Source organism: Aspergillus saccharolyticus (genome assembly GCF_003184585.1).
Source record: "Aspergillus saccharolyticus JOP 1030-1 unplaced genomic scaffold BP01scaffold_2, whole genome shotgun sequence".
In the NCBI taxonomy this organism is placed as follows: Eukaryota; Fungi; Ascomycota; class Eurotiomycetes; order Eurotiales; family Aspergillaceae; genus Aspergillus; species Aspergillus saccharolyticus.
In genome coordinates this window covers 564,851-586,561 of record NW_020290612.1, presented here as the reverse complement: position 1 = coordinate 586,561, position 21,711 = coordinate 564,851, and the positions used below count along the sequence as shown (strand labels likewise).

The following is a 21,711-nucleotide window of genomic DNA, read 5'->3' as shown; positions in this document are numbered from 1 at the left end:
CACCCACCCAACTACTAACCTCCCGGCGTGTGGCTTGAGTACGGCTGAGCGGACGGGAAGCCCTATTTTCCACACCCTGTGGTCGTATGTGCTGGGTACTCGGCAGAAATGGCTTACATATGAGTATCAAACCTGTATCATAGCACTGTCTAACTGACATAGGGTCTTGAGGGTTTGTGAGCAGATCGAATCTATCAGTAAGTACATGGGTTCGCTAAAGCAAATGCCGAGTGGAGATGAGCACTAAGAATGGCTTGGGTGTTTTTTTTGGGTCCTTGGCGTAAATTTACCTGCGTATTCCGGTGGATATAGGACGGCTTGGGTACTACCTACTATATATATGTCTCGACAAGCTTGCCCAGTCAATCATCCTATTTGCAGCACTTCGGACTCCGGACACCGCATCTTAGATTAGCCTACAACTCCGTCGAACCATACAAGGAGGGACTCGAGGGACCGACTCCTAGTGACCCCTATGTAAGATAAAAGACACATCTTCGAGAATGACAGTCGCGCTGATTCCTTTGGTTTCGTCACCACCGGGATATGCCTCGCTATCCACGACGAGAACCCCGAAAGTATGGCTGTGCCACCAAAACAAAGGCCCCTCTAACCTACAGTCCGCTACAAACACCGAAGTCCTTCTGGCCGCCGACAAACCCACTCCTACACACCCCGTAGAACGGTTCGCGTTTCCAATTATCGGTCGTGGCGCGACTGCGGCGATGCAGAGACCTCGGCGACCAGCTCATCCTTGATGGCCCCTTGGAAAATGTTCTACGGCTGCAGACGGTTTGGAAACCAGCTACAAGGGCTTCGAGGTAAGATTCGACTCTCATCAGCTAGAGCTTTCACTCAAGGCAACCTTCAACCCAATCGATCGGAATGTCGTTACGCATATTCATTTCAAACCGCTTGTTCTGCAAATAGGTCATAGAGTGGCTGTGCGGGTCTACACTGCCTTATAACGTTGGACCCATCTATAAATTCGCCGCCGTTTTCCCCCTGTACTGGTCTTTCAATTGAACCATCAGCCCAACATAGGATAGCCTGTTGGGGGACACAGTATTAGTTTTGTCGAAAGACGATGGAAACATAAAGCTATCGAGAATCACTCACCTTGACCAAGTAATCCATACAGTGTGGCCAGTGGCCATCGTCATGCCAGTCTTTACCGATATCCTGACCCTCACTTGCAGACTGCAGGGCTTGGCGCATCATCGTGAGGCAGTGTAACTGATGGAACCTGCCAAAAGATTATCAGCGGGGCGCTCAATATCGCTTCGGTCGAAAGTTACTTCAAGTAAATAAGGAGCTTGACTCACATGCTAATGCCACCTTGATCCCACTTATTCCCACCCTTGGACAGGTATATGAGACCACCCGTAGACTTATTGAGCGATAGGTCTGCCCATAAGTGATCATACGCATGATCAAGTGACTGGAACGCTTTATCTTGTGTGAACGTTGTGGCGAATGTGTCTTCCGCGTCGGATTTGGCGACACATGAGCTTCGATCAAGTTGCTTGATTGACATGGGCAGATTCAACAGACTCAGGAAGAGAATCATCAGCAGGATGGTAATTTGGGTGCTCGGGTGTAGAAGGTAGTATGTAACAAAGGATAATCGGTTGCTCATCTGGTGGCCGGTTTCTGGATCGGGTGACTTTTCACTCGATGAGTCGCGTGAAAGGAGACGATAAATCATGTTTGCGGACATGAAAAGAAGAAATTGACCTAAGACTGGCAAAGGTCTTGGTGAATAATATCACCAGCATTATATACATTGAACTACCAGCCTGCGTAAGTGTCCGGAATGGCTGTAAGCTGGAGAGATGACCTTGAGTCCATCCATAACATATAGTAAGGGGCTCAGTTCATTCCACACAGCTTTGATATCGGGAATGTAACATGAATCATTAGAGTGAGAGGTATCAGGACATATCATAACCAGGAAGTCTCACGGCATCATTCTAGGAGTGCCGATGTCTCAAAGTTTAAGGCCCCGAGCTATGCAAGTCTCCGATCCGGACGCGAGATGTCAACAACTTTTGTAAGGTGAGTGTTTCAGAATGGCGCTGTGTATGATTCAGGTATAGCCAAACTGGATGACTAGGTCGCTCAAGAGGACTGTTATGAGACACTTGAAGATCTTCCGGGTTATAAGTTGTGTATTTTTCCCTTTTCGTATAGCCCTATGTCTCTCTGAACATCCCCCTCTCTTGCCCCCTTTCCCCTCCCGTGCATACACTTCAAAAAATGCATAACGTGGAAAATCGAAGTAGGACCGAACCACACTTAACTACCCCAGAGATTGTGTTCCAGGCTGTGCAGGGCTGTCCCCACGTTCGTATACTCAGATGACACGTGACCCACTTGACCATTGTCCAGATTCGGCCGGTGGCACATATCATATACCCCCCCTTGCAGGCGTGGGAAACCAAACCTTAAAATCTATCTTTTGAGCGGGTCGGCAAACAGAGAACAAAGAAAGATACATGCCAATCAAAGGATTGAAGGGTCACTTATCCCTTCTTTGCCTATTGGTCGCAACTCGCGCTTCCTCTATTACAAACTTGCCTCCTCAATTCCTTCCAGCGTTGGTCTCACTTGTTCGTACTTCCTTTCTTACCTTCTTTTTCACCCCTCGTAGGATATGGCATGGCGTTTTTTTTTTTTTTTTTTTTTTTTTTTTTTTATTGCGGAAACGCCACCATAACTAGTATGCGTAGACGGCGGCATCCCTACTTCTCCTGCTACCATATTCTCGGTCTAGAGCCACCTCCAGCGGGTGAGTCGGGGTATCAATGACATGAAACTCAGAACCAGGATTCACCCGTATTGCAGCGTTCCTAGCAAGACACCTGAGACCTCTCTCATTGTAAGAGTACAATTGTGGCTTACCCCTGTAAACTGACTTAGCTTGCTACCCAGCTGGGTATCATCAAAGAGTCTATCACACTGATATATTACCTTAGGACTCGACGGGAAGAGATCGAAGATCATGATCTTAGGTTTATCGAACGCCCATAGGGATGTCCTGGCGTCGACCGTAGCAATAGAGCAAACACAAGGCAAGTTGTCATTCTCGGTCTCAGATATGGTCTCTTTCTAGGATTCGGCAGACGAAGTTTTCGACGGAGGCTCCCATGCTTGAGGTCCGGCAGCCATGATCTTTTGTCTTGGATTAACACGTCGTTGGTTGCAAGGAATGATGTCTCTTCTATAACTTTCATGTCCATCATCGGCGCCCTACTAGATGAATACGTAGCAGCGGAGGACTCCAACACGCCGGTCAACATGTGAGCTACCCATACCGTTGATCTTCGCCCGCGCCGCGGTTTCGACTTGACTCTCGTCATGGAACGGAACCCGCCTGCGGCGTCGGGTTCCAGGGCAAAAGACGCCTTATATCATTCGCCTGCTATCGGCTAAGGACTTTGTAGTTGAAGCGATCGACCCGTCAATGCCGGGCTTCACTCTTACCCCTCGGTTATACTTGTGAGATATATACGAACTACGAAGTACGTCTAGCCCCACAACCCGTGGGTCACTCACTGCCCGAGTAATGATAATACCAGCAAAACGAAAGAGCAAAAAATGGAGCTGCGGGGAATCGAACCCCGGACCTCTCCCATGCTAAGGGAATATTATACCACTAAACCACAGCCCCTTGTGATGAAAAAGGCTTTCCTTGTTGACATTATAGAGCAAAAGTGTCGAAACAAGAAATCATTCAGGCTTGGGTGGTGTTGTTGAATAATCGACACGAACGTGCACTCGGACAATGGTCTTCATACCAGATATGGCTCGGAAAAAAAAAAAAGACTAAAAAACAGTGAAAGTCTACATCCAAAGGAGTTCCTGGTCTTCCGGTGAAAGAAAATCAGTCGAAGGCCCAGGGCAGTCTATATCCAGGGTCTTTCCATCGATCCAGACCTTTGTACGGAGCAGCTAAGGGGGCTTGCGCATTACCCACCCCCTAAGGCTCCCTCCTGGTAGACTCTAGAGTCTGCATAAAATCACCAATAGCTATCTGCTAGGCCTCGCAAGCCCGAGGGCTGCATAGAATTACCCGTGTCTCCTTGGAGGCCTCATTAGCCCCGATATCGTGTGGATTGACCCATAACTGCTCAGTTTCTGTTCATGCATTCCACACTATTTCCCCTTCAGTCTCTTTCCCGCCGCCGTAACCAGCAAGGCCAGCCATACGGCACGGCCGTCAAATGAGTCTCGAATTTTCCACGGCCTGTCCGGATCCACCTGCTCAATGCTATAATCGCGAATAAGACATGCCGCGACATTGGAGATCTCAGATGTCTAAGCATTGGTATGAAAGAAGTGAAGTTTGATACACAGTGATCGAGAGAAGAGATCTGACTGTGACATGAACATGAGGTGGCTTGGTGGTAGTATTGAACAGCAGTAAACGTGAGAGATTATGGTCCGGGCTACAAGTCCAGTGATCGGCTTACCCTCATTCAGCAACATCGTTCTCCACTTCGCTTCTGAATTCGATCATGGGTTATGAAACACTGGACTCACTTGACTCTGAGTATGAACCCCCCCTCTAGACGTTGACTGTGCTGACTAAACATATGCCAGAACCTTCCCTTCCAAGAGAGTCAAATCCACCGTCAGACCGACTCCAACAACGTATCGCATCCACGCTACACGCAGACACTCCAGCTATTACCGCGAACTGCCCAACCGTTCCATGATGTGAAATCCAACATGCGCAGTACTGTACAAGGTAGGTTGAATGTCAGTAACGGCGAGTTTCACCACAGTAACAATGCATTATCCACGCAAAAGCAGCCCAATTTTGAATCTATTTACCTAGCCGCGTCGTACGAGATATTGTGATCCCGTCTGCAGGGAAAGGCATACACAGCATACACAGCATGCACAGCATGCACAGCCCCCGCCATGCATTACCCTGCAGCTCCCGCACTGAGATTCGGGCTAGTTTCTAGACGGAATTACCTTGTACTACGAACTCGAAGGAGTGATGAACCAGTAGCTCCCAATATTGAGGTCCGGACCAGTGCGCGATGAGATAGTTTTACAGCCTTGCATCCTGGGAGAAGAATTACACAGCGCAGCGTCGTCACCGCACCGTGCTTGAATTAGTACCCAGTGCGCCGATATCTTTTGCATTATTAAAGTACAAATCTACTACCCGCCACTCCGCCCATCCCAAACTATCCCAGGTATCACTGCAACAAAGCACCGAAAGACAACACAAAAGAAAAAAAGACAAGTCTAATCACCCTAAGAAGCAAAATGAGGGGCATTAATAAACAACCCCATCAAACATCCACCCAGCGTACCCGCAATTGGCAGCGTCAGAATCCACGCCGTCAGCAACAGGCCCACCCGCTGCCAATTCACTGCGCGCCAAGTGCCGTTGCACAGCCCGACGCCGACGGTGGCGCCGGTGATGCACATGGATGTCGAGACGGGGAGCGAGTACTGCGAGAAGACGAGGACGGTGAGGGCGGCGCCGAGCTCCATGGAGCAGCCTCGGCTGGGAGAGTGGTAGGTGATTTTGTTGCCCATGAAGCATCAGATTCGCAAGCAAGACGGGGGATGGAAGGGGAGGGGGGTTTCTGGGAGGTTAACTCACCCTTCATGATATTATACCCATAAGTAACCAACCCGATCGAAATACACGCCGACAAGACCGCCAGCTGCCACACGGGCACCGGGGCCTTCGACTGGGCGGCATTCCCCGTGCTCCAAGACGAGTAGATAACCGCCCACGGACCCACCGAGTTCCCGATGTCGTTGGCGCCGTGGGCGAACGAGGCGGTACACGCCGTCAGCACCTGCACGAACGAGTAGGTGTGTTCGACCTCATTGGGGTACTTGGTGGCGTGGTCGTAGACCCGCTGCATGCGGTCGCCCTCGGGGGTGCCGGTGATGCCGCTCTGGGCCGCGTGGATGTCGTAGTGCAGCCCGTACAGCAGACCCACCACGACCATCGCGGGGAGACGCTTGGCCATGGTCGCCATGTTGCGGAACTCGTACAGCTGGCCGGGCCCCATCGGGTTGTCGCGCAGCGTGCGCATCGCCCAGCCCAGCGGGCCGCGCTTCTGCAGCAGCCGGGCCCGAAGGCGTGCGTCCGACTGCGCCGTGAGCTCCTTGTAGGTGAGCTGGTGGGCTTCGGCGGCTACAAGGTTCTTCTCACCACCACCCTGATCAGAAGTAGTGGGGGCGTCGGCGTCGGTCCCCATGAGGGTCTCGGGGGAGCCGGGGGGCGTCGCGAATTCGTCCTCCTGGATGACAGCGTAGTTGGGGACCTTGGCGGACTCGGCGTTGGCGGGGGCAGGGCGTTGCAGCAACAGGGGCCCGTAGAGGAACATCCACCACTTGACGTTCGGGTCCTTCTTGATGACGCGCGCGTGCACGAACGGGAGAAAGAAGAGGGCGGACAGCACAGCCACGCCGCCACCGGTGCCCATCGTCACGGCCCCGATGTACCAGCCGGGCTTCTTGCTCAGGCCAAGATTGGGAGAGCCCTTGTAAACGATGGAGAGGGTGCACAGGGTGGCCGCGAGAAGAAACCAGAAGGGGGAGGTGTACACCGACCAGGGGATCGGGTTGCGGCGCTTGTGCACCACCACCTTGATGAGGGTGAAGATGATCGAGGCGAAGCAGCCCGAGATCACGGGCGCCATGCCTAGACCCGCCAGGATGGCCCCCATGCCCTTGCCGCCGTTCCATCCCCATTGTACATGCGACGCGCCGACAGTGGCCACACCGACCCCTGCGACGGCGGAGATGAGGGAGTAGGTGGAGGAGACGTGGGCGGAGTGTCGCGTGCACCACATGACCCACGAGGAGGCAGCAGCGAGGGCGCAGGTGAAGGCCAGCATCTGCACACCGGCATTGCCCTGGAAGGCGGAGTTGGGGATGATCCCGTTCTTGATGGTATCGGCGGTGCGGGCACCGACGGTGATGGCGCCCAGCATCTCGAAGATGGTGCCGAAGATCATGGCCTGGCGGTAGGAGATGGAACGGGAGGAGACACTGGTGGCCCAGGAGTTGGCAACATCGTCTATTGGGGGGGGGTGATGATTAGAATGGCAGAGAATTCAGAGAGACAGCACAAACTTACTGGCACCGTTGTTGTAGGCATCCAGCATGGCAAACAAGGTGCCGATAGCGAAGATGTAGTCATACTGATGCAGCGTCATCGTGGCAGATGAGGAGCACGAGATGTCGCGTGCGTATGAGAGAGATGGGGAACGGGAGTGTTGCGGCAGGGAAGAAGAGAAGGGAAGAGAAGGACTGAGGCAGTCTTATGTAGCAAGAGGTGCGCCAGCCATGGCTACTGACTGATGCAGTCGGTGGTCAGGCTGAGTGTTGTGTTTGGCTGTGTTTGGCTGTGTTTGGCTGTCTTTGGTGGTGAAGCAGGCGATGGAGAGGCAGCTGCCACTGCAGGATGGATGGTTGTTGCTGGGAAGTCTGGCTGAAGCACGTTCCTGGTCGCTCCACGCTGATTCGAGGGCGGAGATTAAGCTGCCACAAGAGGCGTCCTTCAACCACGGACATCCTCCCATTTCCGCTGGGCACAAGCCTTGGCATGGCTCGGAGGCGGGCTTGGCTGCTCTTGGCGCCGAGCGGAGGGTTTACACCAATCAGACCCGGCGATTGCTTACACGTGGGGTCGACGAGATCTGGAGTGCAGCCAATCAGCAACGGGCATGTCTCCATGCTGACCCCGGCTTGACAGCGCCAAGGATATACTTTGGTCGCTTCGTAGCACAGCCCAGTTTGCCTGGTCTCACTCGGCCAGAGAACTCTGCCACTGCCACTGCAGTGAATGTCCAGCTGCAGTCATGGATCTCGGTTGGAATCCCCTTTCGAGTTGGCCATCCCCGACTGAGCACGTGAGGTACGTAGTTACGGTGTACTATTTCTCTCCCACGTGGTTAACTCCTGAGTGTCCAGTTCATGCGTCCCTGGAGGTGGAGTGGCAACGACCGATCTGGATCATCTCCGAGAGAACTGAACCACGCCACCTCATGCATGACTTGCAGCAGTCGGATTATTGGCTGGTACTGACGCCTGCCCTACACTAGTGGAGAGAATGCAAATGCAGACTCGGTGGAAGCGAGGCCCCCTCACGCAGGAGTGACCGAAGGCCCCGGCTTGCCTTTCCGTCAGACCATCCCGCATTCCTGACCACTGCCACATCACACTCAGAGAACTTCATTCCCAATGGGCTTTCAGAAGACCTGGAAACAATCAAGAAAGGTCTGTCGGATTCAGGAAGTAGAACATGCACTCGCATCTTAGCACACAGCCAGACTGACCTGGGTCAGTTACTGCCACAGAACTCCCGCCTCGTACTACGAGCACTTCCCCCCATGAAGACAATACGTGCCCACGAGGTATCACCATACTACCTCTCTACCACCCATCGAACGAACACAAAACCACTCAAAAGATCTATTACTATGACTATCTATCAGTACACCAGCCCTATATACATGCCCTCCCCCAGTCCCGAACCCCTGACTCAGTTTACAGGGATGTTCCGCTCCAGATAACCACTCCAGGTCGGCAAACTGCGCTTCCAGGGCGTCTGGGAGGAGAGCTGCAGATCCTCGATCGCGCTGGCATACTTAATCAGCGTGGATTCAGAGAAGGCGGTTCCAAACAGCGCCAGCCCGTACGGCATGTGCGAGTCCGCATTGATACCCGCCGGCAGGGTGACAATCGGATAACCAGCCTGGGCGGCGATCTCGACCGATGGGGCAAAGTCCGGCGGGGCCAGCAGAGCGGTGATGTTGTGGCCGTTCCAGCGAAGGGCGGCGTCGATGCCCTCCTCGCGGCTCGTGCGGTGACAATACGCCAGAGCTTGCCAGTAGGTCTCGTTCATGACGCCCTTGGTGGCCAGCGAGGCGAGGAAACCGTCCTGCCCGGACGCAAACGCCGGGTGCACGCCGGGGACACCACCCTCGCTGCCAGCGTTGTCGATGTTGTACTGCACAATGTCCTCGAGCGACCGCATGTTGGTGTTGTTCAGCTCCGCCAGGTAGTCCCGGATATTGTTGTAGAAGTCCACCTTGACGTACGAGTACTCGGACTGGTTGGGGTAACCCCGCGAGGTCCCGTAGTCCCAGTTCCAGCCCGCGGGGTCCACGATCTCCTTGTAATGCGGCAGCTCCGTGCCGTTGATGATGGTTGCGCCCGCCGACTCGATCAGGGCCAGTAGCTCCATCAGCTGCGCGTTCTGGGCTGCGTCATTGTACTGCCAGAAGGACAACCAGGGCAGGCCAAACACCGCCCCCTTCAACGCGGATTTGTCGGTCAGGAATTGCGCGTACCCTCCGCTCGGCGTCTTGCCCCGCTGGGCAAAGGTCTTGTTGTCCCGCGGGTCGATGCCGTAAATCGCGTCAAGGGCGTAGGTGGCATCGCGCACCGTCTTGCCAAAGGTGCCCACCGTGTCCTGGTGCAGGGATTCTGGGATAACGCCTGCACGCGAGGTGAGGCCCACGGTGGGCTTGATGCCGACGATGTTGTTTCGCTCAGCGGGGTTGATCACTGAGCCAGGATTAGCAGAGCGGGCGCTAAGGCGTGGGGGAGGGAATGATGAACGAACCACTGCCGTCAGTCTCGGTACCCAGGGCGAAGGGCACCTGGTTAGTGGAGATGGAGACGCCGGAGCCAGATGAACTGCCGCCAGGGTTGACGGTGAAGTTGTAGGCGTTCCGGCACTGACCACCACGGCCCGAATAGCCCTCGGAGTAGTCGTTGGAGCGCATGTCCGCCCATTCACTGAGCGTCGCTTTGCCCAGCAGGACGGCCCCGGCCTCGCGCAACCGGTGCACGACGTGTGAGTCGCGCGGCACGACCGACCCCACCAGCGCCCAACTACCGGCCGTCGTCTCCATCTTGTCCTTGCTGGCGATGTTGTCCTTCACCAGGAAGGGGATACCGTGCAGAGGACCACGCACCATCCCCGCTTGACGCTCCTCGTCCAGGGCCTCGGCGATCGTCATCGCATCGGGGTTTAGCTGCATGACGGCACTATAGGGAAGTGGTCAGCCTTCTTTCTGTGACGATGCATTGACGAATCTTACTTGACGTAGGGCTGAACCTGGTAGATGCGCTCCAGGTAGCACTGCAGCAGTTGCACCCCGGTGAAGTTCTTGGCCTCGAGCTCGGCCTGGATCTCATCGATGCTGGCCTCTTCGAGCTTGAAGCCGTGGCAGAGTCGCATGGGGAAGAGATCGGATCCATTGGTGCCGAGCTTGGGGAAGTCAAAGGGGTAGGGCTGTAGATCCAGCTGCTGGGTGACCAGGCTGTCATTCTGCGCCGAGGCGGCAGCCACCACAGCCAAGCCCACCCCCAGAAGACGAGAAGCGATGGAAGGCATTGTCCTCGTCTTCACACTGCCGATCTCGTTGACGTGGGAGAAGGAACAAACAATTGTCAGGAAAGGTAGAAATCAGCGTCGATTAATGGGATTGGGCCCAGACGGCGACTGACGATCGGAGGAGGCAGGGGATGATGCAGGGGATGATACAAGGTGAGAGGCGACTATTCCCCGACGGTACAATTAATCATTTATACTTGGGACCACGAGACAATCTAATCTCCCAGCTGTCGCTGCGAGCTTCATCAGTAGCCGACCGAGTGGAGCATCAGCCGATCTTCGGCAGCAGCAGGAAGTGGTTTGCTGGTTGCAAATTGCAATCTAATCACAAACTATTGTGTGGGCTCTTTTCTGTTGATCACCCTGCGCGATACCTCAGCAGCCGAGCTTCTGGAATCCGGCCAGAAACACCCGTGAGGTACAAAGTATAGAGAGGATAGTTAATGTTTACTGGTTACTGTTAATGTTAGGTCTTGCCGACAAGATTCGAACGTGGAACTGGACGTAAACAGTACACACCCCGCACTAAACCGTTTGTGGAACACGGGAAGGGCAGCTCAGCTCGTACCATGGATTGCCCCGTCCGTGTCCTTCGGGTATCGTTTTTTAACTTCAGTTCTACAATTCAGAAAAATGCAACGATTGTACGATCTGCTTATACAATTTGCTTATCAATATCAGCAATCACTGTACATGGGAATCAACTACCATCGTCAAGATTATCATCCCGATTTCATCGCACTAACACTCACCTCGCTTGCCACATGGCAGGATCGGCTAATGCTCCTAGCCACCTACTAGTCCTTAGTGGCTCTCGCCTGCGCGAAAAGCCCTAGATTAGTGCACTTACACAGTATATCTCCGCCAAGATGCGGAACAGACTGGTCGGGAATGACGGGGCAGGCAAACGCGTATGCTTTCATTTTGGATAATGCGAGCGCACTCTGATGCTCGCTCACTACTTGTTCGGCTTATGGGGTGGGAGATGGTCTGCGGAAACCTGGGCGTTCTACCTGGGTCGTTTGTTCGACATCTTCACTCCACACGGGAACAACAAGAGAAGCCAGTCTTATATCTACGGAATACCCCCAACGCAATTCTCGCGATCGGGAATGGGGTTGTATACTACCGGGCACGTCACGAACGGGAAGACCTCTCTCCCACCGATGGAAGACTTGCAAGCCATCATTGACCCATGGCTATGCATTTTACCTCAATACAATCGCTACGCATCGTTCCTGCAGTGCAAAATATTTTATACTGTGCTACCATGCAGAGTGACAGGTCATGTAAGAGGATCCAGCCATCAGTGATCTGATCTGGCCCTTGCACACGGCGGTGCAAAGTGGATTGCTGGTAGTCAAGAACCTAGTATAGTAGTTCCTCGGTAGAAGCTATCGCTTGTGCTTGGTCTTTGGTCTGGGAAATCTGGCTCGATGCAATAAGCATACTCACTGAATCATTGATCAAAGCTCCCTACCGGGCTATCTAATTAGCCCTTGCTCTCTTTCTGGTCGTGCATGGCTGTCATCTGCTCCATCTATTCATGAGGCTGGCTCACGAACGTATCTTTATACGTCAACAGAACCTCCTGGAAAGACAAAGGCTTCCGTCCCGTAAGCAACTCCACCGCATCGCTAGTCTTCGTCAGATATCCCCGCGCCACCATCTCCCCACAGCACAACAGGTCATCGACACAGAGCTTCATAGGCAGCGGGGACGGCTCCGTGACCGAAGTCGGAAGCCCCCTTGCGATCCACCACTTCCTCAACTCATGGTCCGGCACATCCACCAACTCCCCTTTCACCCCAAATGCACCACACACCCAGTCAAACACCTCCTGATCCGTCACAGCCTGCGGCCCCGTCACATCATACACAGTGTTCGGCTGCCCGCGCCCCAGCAGCAGCGCAGCCAGCACCCTCCCACAATCCTCTCGTGCAACATACGCTCCCCGGGCCCCATGCGAGTTGCAAAGCCAGCTCGCCGCTCCAGACGCAACACCATCCTTCCCCTCCCACCGCTCCCCACACCACCCCCACGAGGGTGCAAAATAAGTCGGAATGTTATCCACATACAGCCAATCCCGCTGGATATTCCACTCCAGCCCCGATCCCATAATGAGCGCCTCCGTCTGCTTATGGTCGCGCGGCAGAAAGGGCATCTGCTCCACTGGCGCCGGGTCATCCGCGCCCACGAAGGAGGTGTAGCAGATGCGCCGCACCCCGCAGGTTCTGGCGGCCTGGATCACGTTGCGGGCTTGTTCGTGGCGGCGGCCGAACGCCCACGTCGAGATCAGGTTGACGGCGTCGGCGCCAGCGAAGACGCGCTCCAGGCTGGACACGTCGTCATAGGAGGCTTGGGTGACTTGTACGCCGGAAGATCTCCATGCCTCGAGTTTGCTGGGGGGCAATTTGGTCAGGTCGGAGACGGTGAAGACTAGGGTGCTGTCGGCTGGGGCGATCTCTATAGCGTAGGTGGCCGCGATGCTGCCGAGGTGGCCGCCGACGCCGGTGAGGATGTATTTAGGCATTCTGGCTGGAGGTGAAAGGGTTCTGGGGTGGTTGGCTCTGAATAGGTACCGTACTTGGGCTTTATATAGAGCTGATTCGCTGGATTCTGGGTAGGGATGATCTGCGCAGGGATCGTAGTGCAGACATACTGGTGGAACCGCAATGACGAAGGTGCCTCGGCGATATACTTGCCGACTTCGACAGCCGAGAGACTGTGGCTTCACCAGGAAGGGCAGTCGGCCAGATCCTTCAAGCTTCAAGCGTGGCGGCCGAGGCGCAGTGGATCTCCGCGGATGCCGAGATGTCGCAAAGTCCGCCGGAAGCCGATCTCTCGATGCCGAGATCATTGGTGGAGTCGGCCCCATCTTGACCCCATCCGATTCCGGAAGAGCCCTAAGACACGGGCCGGGTGGACTGACGCAGATCGTTTCTCATCGCATCTCATATGTACACAGAGCAAGCGCGAGTAAAGCACTAGGATGGTACAGCCAAACCACTCTAGAACTCTTGACTGATCTCGATCGCGTTTTCTCTTTCGTCGCATGGCTCTCCCATTTTGTATAAATGACGGGAGTCCCAGGCCTCCTGTGATTGGCTTGGCACCTCACCGCCTCGGCTGCCGTGTAGTACGTAGTAGATGAGGTACAATAAGGTACTTTAAAATGTTGTTCCCCAGATAGCCTGGAATCCACCACCACCACAACAACGCTCTGGTCAGTCTACACGGCGCGCACTTTGGCAGCCACAAGCCTTCTCTTAATCTAACCATAATTCATTATTTAACTAGCTTATATTTGAAATGGACGAACTTATGAGGTTACGTTAGTTAACTAACGAGTGGACGGTGCTTACACAAATCAGCGGCTGTTTGTGAAAATCACGTGAGACTGACACTGATTGTCCATCGTTATCATCAAGCTTCAATCCGCTTCGCAAACTCTTTGTCCTTTGCTCATCGTCATCCATTCACTCCAGATCTTCTTGGTCACGCTTTCTACTATGGTGCACGCCAAACTCTTGACCGGGCTCTTAGTTGTCGCCTGTCTCTTGTCAATTCCCTGGCGGATCTCAAACCATCGCACTGTCACCACTGGAATCCCCCCGTCCGCCAACCCGGATACCATCCGCCAGCTGCTCCACGATCACCCATTCTTCATCCAGTTAAATCCGTTGATCACTGGCTTGAGTATCGTGCCCACCGCCCCCGAGCGGTACGAGGACGAATGGCTCCTCCCGACTGCAGAGGAGAAGGAGGAGGAGGGGGGAACTTCCCCGATCCACACCTACCTCCTCAGCCAGGCGATCCCGATGCTGCCAGGCGCCAGCGGCGGATGGGGACAAAAGCATATCCAATTCGAGACCTGGCTACGAAACACCCCGACCGGAGGAGTCAAGACCCGCGCTGACGCCCCCTTTGGCGTCTCCGTGGCAAGCCACTGGGCAGTCGAGCCCACTGCGTCGTTCTCTGGTCGACAAGATTCACCAGGTAAGTGGAGGAGAATGAGGAGGCAATGGATTTTGCACCGCTGACACAAAGAAAATAGATTGGCGCATTACGGTGCAAAGAAGAATCACATGTGTGTGGTGGATGACGCCTTTTGTGGCCTACACATACGACAAGGTCCATGCCAGCATCATGCGTGATTTAATTCAGCTTGCTAGCTAACCAGCCGGTCACCAACGTGACGACGAGTAATGAATTCCAATCTCCCTCGCGACCGTCACTTTGGACGGTGTGTTTGACGGGGAAATCCCCGCGGCAGAATGGCTGACCGCCTTCTGCGGGTGTACATACAGTAGCCAGCCGCGTAGGGAGGATTCTGACCACCATACACGCTTCCATCAGTGTTGAGAACAAGAGTGGACTTCAAGTGATACGAGGCTGATGAAATCGGTGCTGTTGAGGTGTGTTGACAGTCTCGAACGCAAATGAGATGAACCCCCTCGCGGTATTAGCCCTGATCCCCAGGTACAAATACTGTGTTTCGAGATTACACAGTGTGCTGCACGGTACAGCACCTGCTGCACTCCAGGTGTGTAAACTTCTGGAACTCTCCCGCATTCTAGCTCTTCAAAGGGAGTGCGTCTATGCTTCACATGAGAAACTCCGACAACGTGCAGTACTGTCATTGAAATGGGACATCTACCTCGCCTTGCTCGCGGCTGGTTCCTCCCCGGATCTTAACCGGACAAAGAGGGAAGAGGAGTCTGGAAGTCCACCCCCTTCTTGCTAGCCAGCAAAAGCGTATGGGAAATTCTCCTCTGACTTAACCATATCTGTCACTTACCATTCCTCGATCCCTCTACTCACCGGCGTTTCGCTGTCAATAGTGTCATGGAATGGAGAGTTTCGCTATAGAAGCAGTTGATGTACAACTCGTCACAAAGCATATAAGCCATAAATACTGAATAAAAACTGCTCCCCTGTCGGGTGTAGCCAATACACATCTCATCACCAACCGACAGAATCATACTGAACGATCCCACTCGTGACTAACCAGACAAATACTCAGCCCGTCTGGAATTCACTGACTCAGACAAACATGTCGCCCCAATGCCACCCAGACCTCCACAAGTATGCGTACGGCAGAACCGACGAGCTTCAGAAACACCAGGTGCTGTTCGAGGCATTGAAAGGCAAAGACGGTAAATGCGGTCTGTGCCAGGCCGGCCGAAACAAGGAGCACGGCGCACTGCACCAATGTTCCTCCTGTCGGAAGTGTTACCATCCAGAGTGCATTGACGATCTCCGGAGTCGACAGTCCAGACGAGGAGAGCCGCTGGCCTACGGCTGCCCGCACTGTGGCAAGCCGTGGGCGACTCTGGCGATGCTGGAGCAGCAGGCCGAGGAATCCGCGCGTCTGCCGGGACCCGGGAGTTCCCCCAGAAGGAGCATGCCCTACTCCAGCGGCATTCTGGCCTACCGTCGTCTTGAAGAAGACGGGCAGCAGCAGTACTTTTGCGAATGGGTGAAGCGCGGTGGGGTTATCTGCGGACACGGCCCGTTCGATGGCTTCGATAGCTACTACATACACTATATCCGTACGCACGAGGAGATGCTGGAGTTTCCGTGCGATCTCTGCACCCCGGTCCGGAAATTTGTCTCCGCGAGCCTTTTGGTGGAGCACAAGAAGCACGCTCATTATTCCGCGGCAGCCACTTCGTCTACCAAGAAGCGCGGGCACTCTTCTGCAGCAGTGGCGTCGCTTCTTAAGAAGCATGTTGGCTCTTCTGAAGTGGTGACTCCGCCTATGATTATAGTGGAGTCATCCTCTACCGCGGAGTCCAAAGGCAAAGCCGTTGACCGACCTGCATCCCCTACGCCCCGCGTCGAGCGTCTAAATCCCACTGCCGCCGGAGGCGTTCAAGCCCCTCCTTTGCGCACACCGGGGCAGGGTGAGTCTCAGGCAATGCCCACTGACACAACGGCAAAATCCCCCGAGTCACCACGGCCCCCTAGCAGCCGCACCTTCGAGTTCGATCTGAATATCCCTGACCTCAAACTTGCAGCGCCTCCTGTTTTTCAAAACAGGGAACGAGATGATCAAATACGCCCTTCGTACAACATAGACCTCTTGCGCTCATTTGCCGGGGGCCACGAGAGCCCCAGCCCTACTGTGCCCGCAGACAGACATGCCCAACTTCAGGCCATGCCCACTGCTACAGCGGCAGGAGCTCCCGAGCCACGACCTCCGAGCAGCCGCACCTTCGAGGTAAATCTGAATATCCCCGATTTGAGACTGGAATTGCCGCCCGTTCCTCGCGATTGGGAACGAGTTGAAGGAGTACGGCCTACTACATCCCGCGTAGAGCCAGAGTTCCCGCACTATCTCGGAAGCGGCCCTACTGCGCCCGCAGAACGACATGCTGTAGCCCGGGCGGTGCCCATTGTCACAACGACAGGATCTTCTGAGTCGCGGCTTCCCAATAGCCGCACCCTCGGGAGAAATCTTGATCTCGGGTTGGTGGCGCCTCCTGCTGGGGAACAAGATGGTGGACAACAACAACCCCCCACCCGCCCTTGAGCGACATCGCGTCCAGCGACCGACAGGATATGAGAGTCGCAGGCTAGTCTTATCACGGGTTTCAGAAGCTGGTGTAGCAAATCAATATCTAAACTAATCCAAAGACAAATTACTTTAAAAAAACTAGCTATGGAGTCCTTAATCTAGTATTTATCCAGCTCAGCTCCCTGGCTTGGGAGCTGTGTATTTACGAGATTGGAGATGCTGCTTCTACAAGTAAATCTTCGATAAATATCATGATGCGGTCCACACCTGGCATCTTTGCCCTTACTTTGGATACTACATGCTTGTGTGGACCAAGAACGTACAGGATGCAGTGACTGTATAACTTATTTGTCTAAGCTCTTGGGTGATTTGTAAACAACCGGCAAGCCGGGTGACTCTGCACCTTTGGAGCTACAGTATGAATAGTTCTTCTAACCCTAAGTATCGCTGTATTTGTTCGACTGACACGGAGTGTGCTGTGCCACATATACACCCCCTACCTATTCCTCGACCACACCAAGTCATCGTCATCGGATATCTCCAGGACTACGCCCCCAATCAAACATAAACGGAAACAACTATACGCATGCTATTAGTGCCAAGACACCCTACCTACATCCATACATCCTCACCACAATATCATAAGCTATCTCCAACCGACGTCAACCTTATACCCACTGTTATATCACCCCATCTAGCAATCACTCAACACAACATCATCAAACAGAACATTGGCAATCGTCGCATTCCCAAGCTCAATACAAGAGCCCACCAAGTTCAGGGTCGTGTTCCTCTCCTCGGGAAGAATGCTTCCCGTCAACCGGAGCCACTCGTCGCTGTCCCAGATGATGTCGGAGGCAATCGCGCCCGCGGTCGGGTCCTCGCCGAGATAGGCGCTCACTTCGCAGTGGCCCGTGGCGGAGGAGATGGTGTTCTCGAAGCGAACCCAGAGGGTGAGGTCGAGCGTCTTCGTCTCGTCGAGCCAGTACAGGTCTTGGGCGACGGAGGCTGTAGGGTTTGCGGCTGTGCCGGTGACATCGCTGGCAAGTAGAAGGGGGATGTGTGAGCTGGATAGACTAGAAGTAGAAAGGGGGGAGGGGTTGGTTACAGGTAGTAGTTGCCGTCGTATGCGATGGAGCCCTGGACGACGGTTGCGATACTGCCCGAGGTGCCGTACCATCCGTCCAGGGTGCCGGTCTCGAAACTGGGGTTGGTGAGGACGTTGCAAGACATTGTGTTTTGAGGGGGGGTGTTGGTGGGCTTGTTCTGGGATGTGATGAGTGGGAGTATGTAGAGAAAGTAGAAGGCTTAAATAGGGGAGTAAAAAGAGAATTTTCAATAATCGCGTTGAGATTGCATGGTCGACCATCGCAAAATAGAAACCGGATGAGGAGGTATAGATCCCGGCACTCATTGGTCAAGTCTTATGTCTAAGCCTCCGGATGACCTCCAGCCTGGGCTCGGATGTCGCCAGTGGTCTACCGATGCTGACCTCATCATAAGCACTAGCTCGGGAAGTGCAGCACGCTGGGACTGCTGTCAGTTGGGTTATTTTCAGACATAGTAAGAAAATGACGCTGGTTGCCTGACAGCCGGGTTCTGCACGCCCAAGAATATATACGTAGTTAGGTAGGTACGTTTTTATGTGGCGGCCTTAAGCTTTTACTCCTGTCCCGGAGATACTTACTAAATATGTAGGTGATCTGGTTGGTCTAGGAAAACAAGACCTGCTGCGCATGCAACGCAAGCTGTCAGCACTAATCGGACCTATTTTTTCGCTGGGTGATGTTGAGTCTGAGTTTCAATCATCTGGATCCAAATGTGAGACAGGGAGGCTTCGGCCCTACTGCACGATTATATTTTTAGTGTGAGGACGGCTTACAGTGATGCATCCTCTGGCTTTGCGGGGATTCAGCCACTTGAGTTGGTCATGCAGTCTGAGGTCATAGTCCAATCATAAACGATAGTCCAAGCGGGCTGGTGTATATATATTCACCGTGTGGATCAAAACCGAGAAAAGCACGGTGATGTGGGAGAGATTTTTGAAAAGCATGGGCCTTCAAATAGAGTTAGCCTGATATATTCTAGGGAACCACGCTCTTTGATCGACATACACTGTCTACCAAATAAACATGGATAGAGAGGTTGTGGTAGGGATGGGCTGGGTTGAATGGTTTCAATTGTTATTAGCGTACTATATCTTTTTAGCCAGATAAACGATAACATCAAACCAGCTCTTATGGCTCAGTTGGTAGAGCGCATGACTAGTAATCATGAGGTCCGCGGTTCGAATCCGCGTGAGAGCATTTTTTTTTTTGCCCGGGCCGTCTTCGACCAGCTGGGAACCATCCACCGCGGCTAATAATTAGTACTTTTATACTGTGCACCTACATGCATCTCATTCACAGATAATTTTAATTTGTTACCTGTCCTCCCGCTTTTGTCTCGCTCCTTTCTCCGTACCGCTGGCAAGCACACAAGCCGTAGAAATCAGTTTTTTCTCAAATCACAAACCTCATGTTTTGTATTTCCCCCCTAAACTACTTCTGCTCAACTGTAAGGCAGCGGTTCCCGTTCATTTTCACCTGTGTGTAGATAGCCTGCATGTACCGGTAAGGACATGGCCAATTCATACGCCTCTGAATGAATCAAAGACACAACCGCCACTCGACCACCCTCCTCTGCCCAATCCGTTCAGCGTATAATTGCGTCGGTGGTGCAAATGTTCAGACCACTGGTGAGGGCTCGTGTGGTTCTGCGGCATTCATTCGCACTGACTCAAAGCTGCGTAAGCTGCGTTGGGTGGCATCTACATCACCAGGTATGTATTTCAAGAATGAACTTTCTCCTCTGCTATCGTATCAAGGGCTATTCGCATCTTCCCAATTCAAGCTCTACAGGAGCACTTGTCTGATATCCCATTAGATCATCCTACCATAACCAGTCACTATGCTCTGTAGGTAAAAGCGGGCACATGAAAGGATGAATGAAGTATACTTATATCTTGAACGTTTACCATATAACCTTTCAGCTGGAGAGAATGATCACATACGACCACAGGGTGTGGAAACTAGGGCTTCCCGTCCGCTCAGCCGTACTCAAGCCACACGCCGGGAGGTTAGTAGTTGGGTGGGTGACCACCAGCGAATCCCTTCTGTTGTATGTTTTTGCTGCTGTATTGTGACTCCTGACTACAGGAGTGAGTGAGTGCCTTCTCCTGGTAGTCTCATGTGGATTGGGTGACATAGCCAGTTCGTTCTTCCGCCACGCTCCAGTCAGGGTAAAGAATTCATGTCATCAGGTACATGTCACTATGTTACATAGACCTGAGTAAGACTCCCACAACGAACCCGATCTTTGTGGTAGACCCGCTGCTGCTGACGATTTGTTTATGGCTGTTATCCTTTCCCTAGCCCCCCTAGTTGGGGATTTTCGTACCGAGAGCATCCACAAACATCATGCCTGCAGACAGCAAATGGAGACGACCTCATCATAACCCTGTCAATTATCTTCCGGATACGTCCTTCTCATGGTGCTTCATTTCTCACTGATCAGACAAGAAGCACACCGGCAACTGAGCCATCCACAATTCAAAACTCCCCCTGGAGGAAGACAAGCTTCTCTAGATACCTTCCCAATCCCCACGCGTTGCATCTACCTTTCCCGATCTCGCTGGCAACCATCTATCAAGTTGCTCTCACAATGTCTAATACAGAGCCGTGCCAGGAAGCCCCGTCGGACCGACCCTCAACGGTGCACGTCGACCTTCCCATGATGCGGGTCCACTTCGCAACGCCAGTTTGAGATATCATCCTCGATACGGCTCTGAACGGCTCACAAGCGAGTCTATGCGCAATCACAGGGAGGTGTTGAGGGAGTTCCCTCATTTTTGGTAGCTGAATGGGGGGGTATCGCTTTACCAATTTACCTCCCCTGACTGGTCTCTTGCTGCTAGGTTTGTATTTATGCAGTTAACAACGTTCTATTTGACAGATTCCTCCCGCAAAATTTGTGGAATAACATGGCTGGTTCGTGACGTGATAGCTTGTTGACTATTTGCACCGAGTCCGGGCGAGTGTTCTTATGAGGGTTGACAAGAGTTAAGATTCGAGAAGCAAACCCGGATTCTATACAACCTTCCATACGGGTTGATGAAGTCCAGGGACCCCACTTATCTTTGAAGATATAATCGAAGGGGCTCACAATGGTATACAATCTAAAGGAGCCAGGTGGGCTGGGAGCAGACCATGGGGCGATTGCGCACCATGAGCTGAGGTAGCGATACGCGAGGTTGGTCCAGCCGCACAGGCCTTGAAGATAAACGCCATCTTCAGGACTCACGGACACAAGAACTTTCCTCTTCATTCTAGGCTCGCATTCTTCCTCACCCTGTGAAATATTCCGAGAACCGACCTTTGTTCCTACAGGTCTTGTATACCACCATTCTTTTGACCTCGTCTCACCATTGTTTACTAGTGAAAATTTGCAGAAAAATGAGCCAATTGCCTCTTATCGGAAAGACTTGCCTATAAATAGCCCCGATGACGAGCGGCAAAAGGATCATAAAAGAGCATGCCTCCCCACCCATCAAATCTTGACACTCACTGCCTCGAATCTTGCAACTCCAAACCTCGGAAAAACCGCGTTCCACCAGCTCAAAATGTCTGCAGAAGACATCCCGTTCACCGCATACGACATTGAGCGCGAATGCGGCCGCGCCAGATTCGTGGCAATATCTTTGCCCCCGGACCCCCGGCTTCTTGAGAACGAATGGCAGCTTGCGCGTGTGATCCTC

General features: G+C 53.3%; 7 protein-coding genes and 2 non-coding genes across 9 annotated transcripts; 3 read left to right on the top strand and 6 right to left on the bottom strand.

The window, feature by feature from the left end:
- Positions 1-699: 699 nt before the first annotated feature.
- On the bottom strand, positions 700-1,708 carry BP01DRAFT_378864 (uncharacterized protein; the record flags this gene model as incomplete). The annotated part of the gene is made up of 3 exons (XM_025577097.1): positions 700-777; positions 1,120-1,246; positions 1,326-1,708. 3 exons carry the CDS (start codon positions 1,706-1,708, stop codon positions 700-702), a joined length of 588 nt encoding a protein of 195 aa, XP_025435278.1.
- A 1,893-nt stretch (positions 1,709-3,601) lies between these two features.
- BP01DRAFT_t17 lies at positions 3,602-3,673 on the bottom strand. The gene has a single exon. It is a non-coding gene; the product is annotated as a tRNA-Ala (tRNA).
- A 1,601-nt stretch (positions 3,674-5,274) lies between these two features.
- Positions 5,275-7,231, bottom strand: BP01DRAFT_388365 (inorganic phosphate transporter; the record flags this gene model as incomplete). Its single annotated transcript, XM_025577823.1, has 3 exons — positions 7,124-7,231; positions 5,630-7,063; positions 5,275-5,525 (listed from the first exon to the last, which is right to left on the bottom strand). The coding sequence occupies exons 1-3, from the start codon at positions 7,200-7,202 to the stop codon at positions 5,275-5,277; spliced, it is 1,764 nt and encodes a 587-aa protein (XP_025435277.1). The 5' UTR covers positions 7,203-7,231.
- Positions 7,232-8,416: 1,185 nt separating this feature from the next.
- Positions 8,417-10,677, bottom strand: BP01DRAFT_75320 (amidase family protein). Its single transcript, XM_025580076.1, has 3 exons — positions 10,098-10,677; positions 9,617-10,044; positions 8,417-9,558 (listed from the first exon to the last, which is right to left on the bottom strand). The coding sequence occupies exons 1-3, from the start codon at positions 10,391-10,393 to the stop codon at positions 8,531-8,533; spliced, it is 1,752 nt and encodes a 583-aa protein (XP_025435276.1). The 5' UTR covers positions 10,394-10,677; the 3' UTR covers positions 8,417-8,530.
- A 1,115-nt stretch (positions 10,678-11,792) lies between these two features.
- Positions 11,793-13,039, bottom strand: BP01DRAFT_388363 (NAD(P)-binding protein). The gene has a single exon (XM_025577822.1). The coding sequence runs from the start codon at positions 12,924-12,926 to the stop codon at positions 11,934-11,936; it is 993 nt and encodes a 330-aa protein (XP_025435275.1). The 5' UTR covers positions 12,927-13,039; the 3' UTR covers positions 11,793-11,933.
- Positions 13,040-13,813: 774 nt separating this feature from the next.
- BP01DRAFT_75307 (uncharacterized protein) lies at positions 13,814-14,706 on the top strand. Its single transcript, XM_025580074.1, has 2 exons — positions 13,814-14,392; positions 14,451-14,706. Exons 1-2 carry the CDS (start codon positions 13,906-13,908, stop codon positions 14,570-14,572), a joined length of 609 nt encoding a protein of 202 aa, XP_025435274.1. The 5' UTR covers positions 13,814-13,905; the 3' UTR covers positions 14,573-14,706.
- A 589-nt stretch (positions 14,707-15,295) lies between these two features.
- BP01DRAFT_75309 (PHD finger domain-containing protein) lies at positions 15,296-17,063 on the top strand. The gene has a single exon (XM_025580075.1). The coding sequence runs from the start codon at positions 15,450-15,452 to the stop codon at positions 16,929-16,931; it is 1,482 nt and encodes a 493-aa protein (XP_025435273.1). The 5' UTR covers positions 15,296-15,449; the 3' UTR covers positions 16,932-17,063.
- A 237-nt stretch (positions 17,064-17,300) lies between these two features.
- On the bottom strand, positions 17,301-18,176 carry BP01DRAFT_352810 (uncharacterized protein). The gene is made up of 2 exons (XM_025574023.1): positions 18,025-18,176; positions 17,301-17,956 (listed from the first exon to the last, which is right to left on the bottom strand). Exons 1-2 carry the CDS (start codon positions 18,147-18,149, stop codon positions 17,611-17,613), a joined length of 471 nt encoding a protein of 156 aa, XP_025435272.1. The 5' UTR covers positions 18,150-18,176; the 3' UTR covers positions 17,301-17,610.
- Positions 18,177-19,149: 973 nt separating this feature from the next.
- Positions 19,150-19,222, top strand: BP01DRAFT_t29. The gene has a single exon. It is a non-coding gene; the product is annotated as a tRNA-Thr (tRNA).
- The last annotated feature ends 2,489 nt before the right edge of the window (positions 19,223-21,711 follow it).